This window comes from Phyllobates terribilis, unplaced genomic scaffold (genome assembly GCF_046119375.1).
Source record: "Phyllobates terribilis strain yellow unplaced genomic scaffold, ASM4611937v1 Scaffold_1__5_contigs__length_1240528914, whole genome shotgun sequence".
Lineage (NCBI taxonomy): Eukaryota > Metazoa > Chordata > Amphibia > Anura > Dendrobatidae > Phyllobates > Phyllobates terribilis.
This window is the reverse complement of record NW_027362761.1, coordinates 67,209,616-67,223,456: the sequence shown is the minus strand read 5'-3', so window position 1 is coordinate 67,223,456 and position 13,841 is coordinate 67,209,616. Positions and strand designations below refer to the sequence as shown.

Here is a 13,841-nt window from a genome sequence, read left to right as displayed (position 1 = left end):
TGGGCCTGATGGGTTCACAGGCGATTTTTTTAAGGTCATGTCCCATCAAGTAGCTCCTATTTTGACTAAATGGTATAACGAGTTGTTACAGGGTGGTGAATTGTTGGGGGGAACCAACATGGCCTATATAAGTTTGATACTAAAAGAAGGGAAGGACGGGGAGGATCCAGCGGCCTACAGACCTATATCCCTGATAAATAAGGATATTAAAATTATATCCAAACTGATGGCGAACAGGCTAGCAGTAATACTCCCGACACTAGTGTCACCAGCACAAGTAGGCTTTGTAAAGGGCAGGAGCGCAGTCACAAACATAAGGCGTACATTACTAGCATTAGACACAGTAAGGAATGGAGATAATAAGAGTAAAGACCCGGCCTTAGTCACATTAGATGCAGAGAAGGCATTTGACAAGGTGAAATGGTCCTGGTTGAAACAAGTCCTGGACAAAATGGGGGTGATGGGCAAATTTAGAAACCTTATAAAAGCCCTATACAATAATCCCATGGCGAAAATTCAAACCCCTGGGCACCTTTCCGCTAGTTTCCTCTTGGAAAAAGGAACACGCCAGGGCTGCCCTTTGTCGTCACTTATATTTAATTTAGCGCTTGAACCTTTGTCATGCTATCTGCAGCAGTATGAAGTATTTGAAGGGCTGAAAATAGGAGACGAGAAGATTAAGGCCTCGTACTTTGCGGATGACATAATACTTTATATGGCAGAGGTAGAAAGAGATTTACCAGGAGTGTTGAAACTTCTGGAGGCTTTTGGGAAATGCTCAGGGTTTACGCTAAACAAAAATAAGTGTGAAATACTGGAATTAAAAGAAAAAGGAAGAGGGCACACAGTGAGAAAAGAGCTGCATGATATACCGATAGCAGGAGCATACATAACCTATTTGGGCATCAAACTGGGTAGGAGACCAGAGTCAGTGTATAACTTAAACTTTCCCCCAATTATATCTAAAATACAGCAAGAACTAAAAAGATGGCAAAACTTGCCCCTGAGCCTATTAGGTAGGATACACCTAATAAAAATGATGAGCACTGCAAAACTCATGTACCCGCTGCAAACTATACCAACTCTTTTAAAACATGTAGATGTTAAAAGAATAAATTCTTCAATTAGGAAATTCATATGGAAGGGTCGGAGACCTCGGATAAAACTGAAAACATTGATGGCAACAAGGAATGAGGGAGGTGCCAATCTACCAGACATAAGAGGGTACAATCTGGCATGCATATCTAGACACATTATAGACTAGTTGAAAGGTACTAGTAAATATTCTGACACGAACCTGGAAAAACATTATGCAGGGCCCTGGAACTTAGTTGACCTGCTACATACACCTTTAAATCATACTACCTAGCAAAATTAAGAATTCAATAATATACCGGGACACGATAGCAACATGGAAGGAAATTAGAAAGCGACTAAAATTATCATGGAGAATATCTAGGGATTTGCCTCTGTGGGATAATCCAGCACTAAGACAAATAGGGGAAAACAAGCTTTTCCAAGAGTGGAAAATAAAGGGGATACATAAGGTTGCTAACCTACTACATGAGAAGGAAAACAGGTGGCTATCTGAAGAGGAGACCATCTCAAAATTTAATCTTAAAAAGCAACAATACCCACAATTTGAACAGATAAGAAAGACAGTGATGGTTCACTTGATAAATGTCAGGGAAGAAACAAAAAGGAATGCAATGGATACCCTGCTGCTAAACCGGGCAAGTTCGCATCACAGTGTTTCTGCAATATATAAAGGTATTAAAGAAATCCTTGTGAGGGCGGAGGTGAAACAAATATTTGGATCTTGGGAAAGTCAAATAGAAGGGGTAGAAATTGGGGAAAAAATTCTATTAGGTTGGCAGGCGGTGCGTAAAAACATATTGAGTGAGACCTGGAGAGACACGCAATTCAGAATTATGCATAGAGCAATTATAGCCTTTAATATACCAGTTTCCAAAAATATGATAGACCGCCTGACACACTGCTCAAAGTGCAAGCTCAAAAGTTCTAACCTACTGCACGGTCTGTGGAGCTGCCCCAAAGTGCAAAACTTTTGGATGGATACAAAAAATATACTAGAGAACTTAGGCGTCCACAATATAGATCTCCATCACCTACCGTTTCTTTTTCATTTTTGTGGTACTGAAGAAAATGCACAACAGAAGGGTGGGAATGTTTTGGCCCCAATGTTCCATACAGTGTGTTTAATAGCTAAAAGAAGTTTATTAAAACATTGGTTGTCTGACTCGATTCCAAGTCCGAACGAAATCATAGCCCAATTGAAAGCCCTGTTTCGCTCGGAAAAGCTGGAAGCCGAGCGTGATAGGGAAAAAAATGTAAAAGCACTCATGACAAAGTGGAGGGGTTTTCTATTGAAGTATTACACAAATGAGGAAATTCAAGGAGCTGTGAAGCCATTTCTATGTACTAGCTGGTATATAGTAGAAGACATGAGTGGAACATTGGGTAGGTTAAAAATTGCTGATCCAAATGTGGAAGGGAAAGAAGCTATAGAACGTGTCGCATAGGTGAGAGGAGCTATAAGACACTGAAATAAATAAAGACAGAACTAACAAGGTCGCTGTACATAGGTATTCCTGTATGTCTGGGATGAGGGAGGGCAGTTGGGGATTATTCTGTTAAAATGTTTTCTGTTTTTTTTTGTTTTTTTGTTTTTGTTTTTTTTTTTGTTTTCTCACTGAACATGATATTCAAAAATCCGGAATAATACTATTGATCAACGATGTTACCTTTGCGAGAGATGTACCTTAATGTATCCAGAGTCCAATACTTGGAATACAGTTGTATAAAGTGAAAATTTCAATAAAAAGTATTGTTAAAAAAAAGAAGGGGGCCCAATACTGACCCCTGTGGTACCCCACTGTTAACTGAGACCCAGTCTGAGTGTGTTCCATTAATAACCACCCTTTGTTTCCTATCACTGAGCCAATTCTTAACCCACATACATACATTTTCCCCTATCCCCATTGTTCTCATTTTATGTATCAACCTTTTGTGTGGAACCGTATCAAAAGCTTTTGAAAAGTCCATATGCACAACATCCACTGCATTTCCTTGGTCCAGTCCAGAACTTGCCTCCTAATAAAAACTAATCAGATTAGTCTGACAGGAACGGTCCCTCGTAAACCCATGTTGATGTTGGGTCATGAGGTTATTCTTCTTCAGATACTCTAGTATAGCATCTCTTAGGAAACCCTCCAGGATTTTACGCACAGTAGAGGTTAAGCTTACTGGCCTATAATTTCCAAGTTCGGTTTTTGTCCCCTTTTTGAACATTGGCACCACATTTGCTATACGCCAGTCCTGTGGTACAGACCCTGTTATTATGGAATCTTTAAAGATTAAAAATAATGGTCTATCTATGACGTTACTTAATTCCTGCAGTACTCGCGGGTGTATCCCATCCGGGCCCCGGGATTTGTCAACTTTAGTGATTTTTAGACGCCGTCGTACTTCCTGCTGGGTTAAGCAAGTGACATTTAATGGAGAATTTTTGTCATCACTAATCATGTTTTCTGTCATGCGATTTTCTTGTGTAAATACTGTTGAAAAAAAAACATTTAGCATATTAGCTTTTTCCTCATCCTCATCCACCATTTCACCCAGAATATTTTTAAGGGGGCCAACACTATCATTTTTTAGTTTTTTACTATTTATGTAGTTAAAGAATATTTTGGGATTATTTTTACTTTCTCTGGCAATGATTCTCTCTGTCTCAATCTTTGCTGCCTCGATTTGGTTTTTACAGAATTTATTTAATTTTCTGTATTTAATGCCACATCACTACCTACTTGCTTTAGTTCTCTAAATGCTTTTTTTTGTCACTTATTGCGCCCCTTACAGCTCTATTTAGCCATAGTGGTTTCCTCCTATTTCTAGCATGTTTATTCCCATAGGGTATATATTGTGCACAAGTCCTATTCAGGATGCTAATAAATGTCTCCCATTTGCTTTGTGTAGTTTTATGTCTCAGGATATCGTCCCACTTTATTGCACTAAGATCATTTCTCAATCGTTGGAAATTTGCCTTCCTGAAGTTTAGTGTCCTTGTAACCCCTCTACTACACATCTTGTTAAAGGATAAATGTAAAATTATTTTGTGATCACTATTACCCAAGTGACCCCCAACTCCTATATTTGATATGCGGTCTGGCCTGTTGGTTAATATTAGGTCTAGCAGTGCCCCCTTCTTGTTGGGTCCTGAACCATTTGTGAAAGGTAATTGTCTCTCAAAGTTGTCAAAAACCTATTACCTTTGCTTGAAATACAGGTTTCTGTTCCCCAATGTATTTCAGGGTAGTTGAAGTCCCCCATAATAATGACTTCTCCTTGAGTCGCTGCTTCATCTATTTGCTTTATGAGGATATTCTCCACTGCTTCCATTTTTTTGGAGACTTATAACAAAATCCTATCAGTAATTTATTATTTTTTCCCCCTCCCCTTATCCCACCCACAGGGACTCTACATTTTCATTAGATTCACATATATTCTCACGCAAGATTGGTTTTAAGGATGATTTTACATATAAACACACACACACCCTCCCTTGCTTGATTGTACGGTCATTTCTGAACAGACTACAGCCCTGTAAATTAACTGCTCACTCATGGCTCTCGACCAGCCGTGTCTCAGATATCCCCACCATGTCATAATTATTTTCCAACAAAATTAATTCTAATTCCTCCATTTTATTGGTGAGGCTTCTGGCATTAGTTTACATGCATTTTATATACCTCTCTGTACCTCTATTCCTTCTTACTATATTGACTCTTCTAACCCCACCCCCAATTTCTTTATTTGTGCCCAGGTCACTATCTGCACTATCTTCCCCACCTATAAAATGAATACCCTCCCCCCCAATCCCTAGTTTAAACACTTCTCCAACCTTCTAGCCATTTTCTCCCCCAGCACAGCTGCACCCTCCCCATTGAGGTGCTGCCCGTCCCTAGCTTAGAATCTGTAGCCAACTGAGACGTCGGCCCAGTACTCCAGGAACCCAAACCCCTCCTTCCTACACCAGTTCCTGAGCCACTTATTTATCTCCCTAATCTCCCGTTGCCTCTCTGGTGTGGCACGTGGTACAGGTAGTATTTCAGAGAATACCACCTTGGAGGTCCTTGCTTTAAGCTTGTAGCCTACTTCCCTGAAATCATCTTTAAGGACCTTCCACCTACCTCTAACTTTGTCATTTGTGCCAATGTGCCATGTGCTGGGTCCTCACCAGCCCCTCCCAGTAATCTGTCAACCCGATCAGTGATGTGCCCGACTCGAGCACCAGGTAGGTAGCACACTGTTCGACGATCCCTGTCTTTGTGACAGATTGCCCTATCTGTTCCCCTAATAATTGAGTCCCCCACTACCAGCACCTGCCTGGCCTGCCCTGCTCTCCTATTTCCCCCCTTACTGGAGCTGATACTCCTCCGGCTTTCAGAGGACATGCCTTGATGCAGCAGTGCTACCCCTGTACAGACACCCCCCTCATCTGCCAACTTTGCAAACTTATTGGGGTGTGCCAGATCAGGACTAGCCTCCCTGGCACTCTTCCCTCTACCCCCCCTTCTAACTGTCACCCAGCTAGCTGCCTCACTGTTCTGCAGCTCCCTACTACCACCCTCACCCACATCTACCCCAGTGAGCAGCTGCTCAGTGAGCAGCAGACTCCTTTCCATATTGTCAATGGATCTCAGTGTTGCCAGCTGCTCATTTAGATCCAGTACCTGGGCTGCTAAACGCACAACGTGCACACATCTCGCACAGCAGTATGCACCCACGACCGGCTGTTCAAGGATTGCATACATGTGGCAAGATGTACACTGGATAGCATTGTCAATAATGGAGTTCATTTCCTAATGGGGATTGCGCTAGACAGAAATGTTAAGTAAAAAGAAATGTAAAGAATTAATAAAATATAGACAGCAATTCAGTCCAAATTCCTCCCTTCCAAACTCCCTGAACCCAAGTCATTGAAAAACAAGTCACACACTTACTTTCATTTGCACTTACACTCCTGTCACACTCAGCTCGTTCACACTCGCTAAGGAAGAAGATTTAAAGAGTTTTTTTTTTTTCCTTTTAGCAGCAATGCACCCTACAGCTCAATGCACTACCAAAGGACTGGATGCCCCAACCAGCTGCCCCTTATAAACCCTTAATTATGACCCTTCACCCTTAATTAACTCCTTGTGAGTATAGCTACACCTCAGGATTTAAATGCAATTTAGTTAACCCTTAAATACACAGGTAGTAAAATAAGAGACTGTAAAACTGTAGAGAGAAAATAGGTTTTAAAAAGCCCAGTAAAACTAAACAGGTAGAAAAGCACTCAGCAGGTCACAATTCAACAACTCACAGTAATTCACACAGGTATTTTCTACAGGATTCCCAAATACCTCTTCACTGAAAAACAAGTCGCACACTTACTTCCGTTTGCACTTACACGCCGCTCGTTCACACTCGATAAGGAAGAAGATTTAAAGAGTTTTTGTTTTTTTTCCCTTTTAGCAACAATCCACCCTACAGCTCAATGCACTACCAAAGGCAGTACATCTGGATCGTCATTGGTCAGCAATTGCAAAGACCTGCCAACAGTAGATCTCAATGATTTGCATGTCCAAGTGAATTCAGCGTGGCAAAACAGCAGAACATTATTCATAAAGCTATTAATAACCTCGATGATAACATGCCAAGGCATGTAAGTATGTGTATTTTTGCACATGGCGCTCATACTCAATACGTTGAGAGGTTTTGAATTTTCTTTTTAATTTTCTCATCATTTGTATATCCTGTGATTTCCAGAATTTCATGACTTTTCCTTCTTGGTGTTGAAATTTCAATTGCAGCAACAGGTAGAAGATATATACAGTGGGGAAACTAAGTAAGTATTTGATATACTGCCGATTCTGAAAGTTTTCCCACCTACAAAGAATGGAGAGGTCTGTAATTTTTATTATAGGTACACTTCGCCTGTGAGAGACAGAATCTAAAAAGAAAAACTAGAAAATCATTGTATGATTTTTAAATAACTAAATTGCATTCTATTGCATGAAATAAGTATTTGATCACCTACCAACCAGCAAGAATTCTGGCTCTCACGGATCGGTTAGATTTTTCTTTTAGATGCCCTCCTACTCTGCACTCATTACCTGTATTAATTTAATCTGTTTGAGCTCGTTACTTGTGAAAGAGACACTGTCCACACACAATCACACTCCAACCTCTTCACCATGGCCAAGACCAAAGAACTGTCTAAGGACACCAGGGACAAAATTGTAGATCTGCACAAGGCTATGGGCAACAGCACAATAGGCAAGCAGCTTGTTGAGAAGACAACAACTGTTGGCGTAATTATTAGAAAATGGAAGAAATACTACACTGCGCTGCAGGTTTCTATTGCGCCGGGAAGTGACAGTGACTCCCCGGCGCCTGCATAATAGAAACCTGCAGTGCAGTGCACAGGCAGACGGGGCTGGGGTGAAGCAAAGCACGCTCTATGTGAGCGGCGCTTTGCGCATGCCCGGAAAGTCAGGGAGCACAATGCACGTCACAGGGCCCTGTGACGTCCAGGGGAGGTGGGGATATGATAACTAAGCATACCGGTGGGGATTTGGGGAAATAATAAGCACATAGGCAGGGATTGCTTGGCGTCCCCCAGAAGCCGAACCTGTACAAAATAGAATTGATTAAAGCGCTTTTCTCTGCAATCAAACCTCTACTATGGGCCATACAGGTATGTATAGATTTACTTTTCTATACCCTGTATGGCCAGAGTAGAGGTCTGATAACTCCAAAGTGGTGACAGATTCCCTTTAAATACTATGAGTGTTTAATCAGCAGGAGATTATCACTGCCTGGACTTGTGGTGTGATTCCTGGTCCAATTCTGAGTAACAGCTACTATCAATATACAGGGTGATTTACTCGCTACTTTAAAAACATTTCTGTAACTTCTAAAAGGGACGATACTGAGACATTGATGTTTTAAAGCAGGTGTTGAAAATGTTCACCATTTGCATCCAAGGATGCCTGCATGCGTCGTTCCATATTGTTGAATGCATTCTACAGGACGTCTGGGGTCGTAGCCTGAATCTCTCGCTGTATGCTCTCTTGGAGTGCCTATAATTTTCGTGCCTTCTTACTGTACACCCGACCCTTCAAATGGCCCTGTCTTGGCAGTTCGTTATATGTGGTATAAGACATACCTGTCTCCTGGGAAAGCCTGTGCAACAATTTATGTGGAGATCCCAGAAGTTGCTGTTTCACATCTTGAATGGTTTCCTCAGACATTTTTGCACATCCTCCATCATGCCTAGCCAGTAATGTTCCTGCATGTTCCAGCTTATTCACCAATGACATAATGCATGATTTGAACGGCGGACTTCAACCTCCAAATTTCTTTAGAAACTAATTTTGGCACCTCTTTAAGGACTCAGTTTTCTAATAAGTTTTCACAATGAAAACATACTCCCCCAAACTGTATCTGTACATTGTTAACAAATGAAGATGGAATTTGGTAGGACTAAAATGCAAGCACCGTACACAAACTCTCTGGTAATGGAGACAATCGGCGGGGGACAAGTCGGCGAGACCACTCGGCGAGAGGATGTTTCTTGTCACTGAGGTTCATTGCAATCTCGCTTCTCATGAACCAAAGTATATACAATCCAAATTTCAGTACGATCGACGGTCTCTTTTAGAAGTTACAGCAATTTCTTCGGGTAAAGTAGCGAGTGAATCAATTTGTACAATATACACAGAAAGCGGTTTTGTGGGCAAGGTTAGTTTTCTTAGCTCTGCTACATGTTACATCTAAAAATTCTGATTGTATCACAACCTCTGCACCCAGTAAACTAAGTGATATATTCTTGGAATCAGGGTCTCTTTTCCTACATTATGCTGCTCAAAGATGAGGTATCAAAAACTGCTGACAGATTCCTTTTAAAGGGAACCTGTCACGTGAAAAAGCACTATGAACCTACAGATGTTGTGTCAATCCGCAGGTTAATAGCATTCTGAACCTGCCCGGCGCCTGCACTTAGACCCACACTGTAGATAAGAAATTAACTTTATTTTCTCTGGCAGTGTTCCGGTTTCAGTCATGGGGGTTACACTGGTGTGGGTTCAGTCACCGCTCTGTTTATAGAAAGTGGAATACAGCAAAGGGTATCGATCTATAGCTGTCCCTATGACCACTCACAATATATAATCAGAGTATTCAGCAGGAGAGAAATAATTCTATGATGAACTAAAATAAAATTTAACATTTAATCATACTTTTTAAAAACAACAGTACCTCGAATTCATATACCACCTTAAAGTGCTAGTGCTCCACAAAGTGAACAGTGCTCAGTAAAAATTGGTTTGGTCTCACCACTCTGACGAAATTTCACATGCCGGGGAATCAAAGAATCCAAAACCATGGGAGCTGTAGATGCTCATCAGAAGTTCAAGCCGATCCAGAGGAGTATTGGTACTTTGCTAATTTCCCCTGTCATGCCCTTGCAATGCTCCTGCCCTCACAAGGGCAGTCCCCAAGTGTGAGACTAGATTTAATGTTCCCACCACAGCCAATGTATTTTTAGAGTATGCAATCTCTACGCATTTCCTCCCTCATGTTGGGGATTCATCAGGGGATATAGAAATTTATGTATGCTGGTTCCCGCAGTGATAAAAACTGACTAGCATAGTCACTGCTAGTTCAGAGTGGTATGCTGTAACATTGCCCCGGCACTGACTGACAGCAGCTCATCTTTAGGGCTGGCTGACAGTTATTGCCGCAGGTGCTGTTACAGCAGCCCTTCTGTATACTCATAAGTGACTGAATCCGTGCCGGCATTGTCTCTGTGAGTGAAACGGGAATGTTCCCGGTGGGAATAAAGTTTATTTCCTCTCAGCAGCAGGGCTCTAAGTGCAGGTGCTGGGCAGGTTCAGAATGCTATTAACCTGCAGATTAACCCCATATCTGCAGGTTAATGGTGTATTTTTTCAGGTGACAGTTTCCCTTTAAGCAGTTTTGCAGAGTGAATAGTGAGATCAGGTGGCAGTGGAGAAATAAGCATTTTTCTCTGCTAAGATATATTACAAAGTTTCTTATATTCCCTTGTACTATGCAAAGTTTGTTTAAGCAACAGTGACCAATTAAATACAGTTTACTTCTTCTTGAAGAAAATACCTGAGCATTTCATATTCGGTACATCCCAAGTTGCATTTTCAAGGCATACAGAAAAGTTCTTTTTGCCGTTGTCAGTAAATCCAGATCTACACTTATAATAGACATGGCTCCTCAGAGTAGTCTGATTATTCCATATCCAATCAGCATGTTCAATCAAAAAAGGCATCCCACAGTCAACCTCTCCAAAAGAAAACCAACAATTATTTATACATATAGTGCATAGCATCGGGCAAGCAAATTCAATATAACAAGCTGTAATATCTCACTAAAAGGAAAATTAATGTAGACTAAAATACTTTATATTAACCTGTTTCAGTTTTCAATTTTCTTAAATATCATATTCGCTAAATAATTTGCTGGATACCTCAGCTAACTGGAATGTAGAATGCTTTTACAAATGTAGTCAATGTACCTCTATTGACAGAGCACAAGCAGCCCCAAGTATGAGCTGGCTCATGCTGACACAGGATTCCAGTATCAATGACCCAAGGTTATAGCTATGACAAACACAATCAAGATGAAATCAGATACAGCCCATGTATTACCTGTGCAAGAAAAAGTTATGTTTTCCCATGTTTCATTTGAAGTACATCTTGACACATGCCAAATTTTAGGATTGTAAAAGCCTTTCTGACATGTATATCGAACTTCACTGCCAAGATTTGCATCTCCATTCCATTTGATTTCTGCGTTTGGAAGTAATGGTGGCTGACCACAGTCTATTTCTTAAAAGGAAAACAATGATTAGTCATCCGGACTGGTTAAAAATCATACAATGTGCAAAAAAGATACAAAATAACACAACAAAACAACTATATAGCAATCAGCTTGCTGTCTCAAACACAGCTGAGCCCTCATGGTAGCAATATAAATACATATATGTGTATATGTATGTGTGTGTGTGTACGTATATATATATATATATATATATATATATATATATATACTGTATATATATAAAAAAATTAACATTTTTTTATTATTCGCTATCCACCGCAAGAGACTTAGCCCCTCCTAGCCTCTATTGCCTCCATGCTTCCATGAGTTGCTGTATATATATACAGTATATACATACGCACGGTGGGGGAAATAAGTATTTGATCCCTTGCTGTTTTTGTGTTTTTGTAAGTTCGCCCACTGACAAAGACATGAACAGTCTATAATTTTAAGGGTAGGTTAATTTTAACATTGAGAGATAGTAAATCCCAAAAAAAAAAAAAATCAAGAAAATCACATTGTATAAATTAGATAATTTTTTTTGCATTTCGCAGTGAGAAATAAGTATTTGATCCCCTAAAAACCATTATGAGTTATGGCTCCTACAGACCAGTTAGACGCTCCTAATCAACTCGTTACCTGCATTAAAGACAGCTGTCTTACATAGTCACCTGTATAAAAGACTCCTGTCCACAGACTCAATTAGTCAGTCAGACTCTAACCTCTACAACATGGGCAAGACCAAAGAGCTTTCTAAGAATGTCAGGGACAAGATCATAGACCTGCACCAAGCTGGAATGGGCTACAAAACCATAAGTAAGACGCTGGGTGAGAAGGAGACAACTGTTGGTGCAATAGTAAGAAAATGGAAAAAATACAAAATGACTGTCAATCAACATCGATCTGGGGCACCATGCAAAATCTCACCTCGTGAGGTATCCTTGATCATGAGGAAGGTGAGAGATCAGCCTAAAACTACACGGGGGAAACTTGTTAATGATCTCAAGGCAGCTGGGACCACAGTCACCAAGAAAACCATTGGTAACACATTACGCCTTAAAGGTTTAAAATCCTGCAGTGCCCGCAAGGTCCCTCTGCTCGAGAAGGCACATGTGCAGGTCCGTCTGAAGTTTGCCAATGAACACCTGGCTGATTCTTTGAGTTATTGGGAGAAGGTGCTGTGGTCAGATGAGACAAAAATTGAGCTCTTTGGCATTAACTCAACTTGCCGTGTTTGGAGGAAGAAGAAGGATGAGTACAACCCTAAGAACATCGTCCCAACCTTGAAGCATGATGGGGAAACATTATACTTTGTAAGTGCTTTTCTGCAAAGGGGACATGACGACTGCACCGTACTGAAGGGAAGATGGATGGGGTCATGTATCGCGAGATTTTGGCCAACAACCTCCTTCCCTAATTAAGAACATTGAAGATGGGTCGTGGCTGGGTCTTCCAGCAAAACAATGACCCAAAACATACAGCCAAGGCAACAAAGAAGTGGCTCAAAAAGAAGCACAGTAAGGTCATGGAGTGGCCTAGCCAGTCTCCAGACCTTAATCCCACAGAAAACTTATGGAGGGAGTTGAAGCTCCGAGTTGCCAAGCGACAGCCTCAAAATCTTAATGATTTACAGATGATCTGCGAAGAGGAGTGGACCAAAATTTCTCCTGACATGTGCGAAAACCTCATCATCAACTACAAAAAACGTCTGACTGCTGTGCTTGCCAACAAGGGTTTTACCACCAAGTATTACAGTAAGTGTTGTTTGCCAGAGGGATCAAATACTTATTTCTCACTGCAAAATGCAAAAAAATTATCTAATTTATACAATGTGATTTTCTTGATTTTGTTTTGGGATATTCTATCTCTCAATGTTAAAATTAAAAAATTAACCTACACTTAAAATTATAGACTGTTCATTTCTTTGTCAGTGGGCAAACTTACAGAAACTGCAAGGGATCAAATACTTATTTCTCCCACTGTATATATAGTGGTGTGAAAAAATATCTGCTCCCTTCCTGATTTCTTATTCTTTTGCATGTTTGACACGCTTACATGTTTCAGATCACAAAACAAATTTAAATATTAAACACAGATAACACAAGTAAATACAAAATTAAGTTTTTAAATTAAGGTCTTTATTATTAAGGGGAAGATAAATCCAAACCTACAGGGCCCTGTGTGAAAAAGTTATTGCCCCTCCTACCCTGCTTAAAACATAAATTAACTGTGGTTTATCACATCTTTGGGAAGCTGAGTTCAATTTCCCTATCCATACAAAAGCCTGATTACTGCCAAACATCTTCTCAATCAAGAAATCACTTAAATAGGACCTGCCTGACAAAGTGAAGTAGACCAAAAGATCTTCAAAAGCTAGACATCATGCTGCGATCCAAAGAAATTCAGGAACAAAGGAAAAACCAAGTAATTGAGATTTATCAGTCTGGAAAAGGTTATAAAGCCATCTCTAAAGCTTTGGGACTCCAGCGAACCACAGTGAGAGCCATTATTCACAAATGGTGAAAACATGGAACAGTGGTGAAGCTTCCCAGGAGGGCCGGCTAAGAGCGCAGCAATGACTCATCCAAGAGGTCACAAAAGACCCCATAACAATATCCAAAGAACTGCAGGCCTCAGTTAAGGTCAGTGTTCATGACTCCACCATAAGAAAGAGACTGGGCACAAATGGCATGCATGGCAGAGTTCCGAGACGAAAACCACTGCTGAGCAAAAAGAACATAGAGGCTAGTCTCAGTGTTGTCAGAAAACATCTTGATGATCGCCAAGACTTTTGGGAGAATACTCTGTGGACTGATGAGACAAAAGTTTAACTTTTTGGAAGGTGTATGTCCCATTACATCTGGCGTAGAAGTAACACAGCATTTCAGAAAAGGAACATTCTACCAACAGTAAAATATGGT

The 13,841-nt window shown here is 40.6% G+C and overlaps 1 protein-coding gene across 1 annotated transcript in view; it reads right to left on the bottom strand.

Moving 5' to 3' along the window:
- The window catches only part of SUSD1 (sushi domain containing 1), a 644,959-nt gene that overhangs the window by 409,416 nt on the left and 221,702 nt on the right, over nucleotides 1-13,841 (bottom strand). Inside the window, exons 10-11 of the mRNA XM_073663765.1 lie at nucleotides 10,749-10,928; nucleotides 10,204-10,383 (exon numbers count right to left, since the gene is read on the bottom strand). Coding sequence (XP_073519866.1) covers nucleotides 10,204-10,383; nucleotides 10,749-10,928 — 360 coding nt within the window. The remainder of the gene's footprint in view (nucleotides 1-10,203; nucleotides 10,384-10,748; nucleotides 10,929-13,841) is intronic.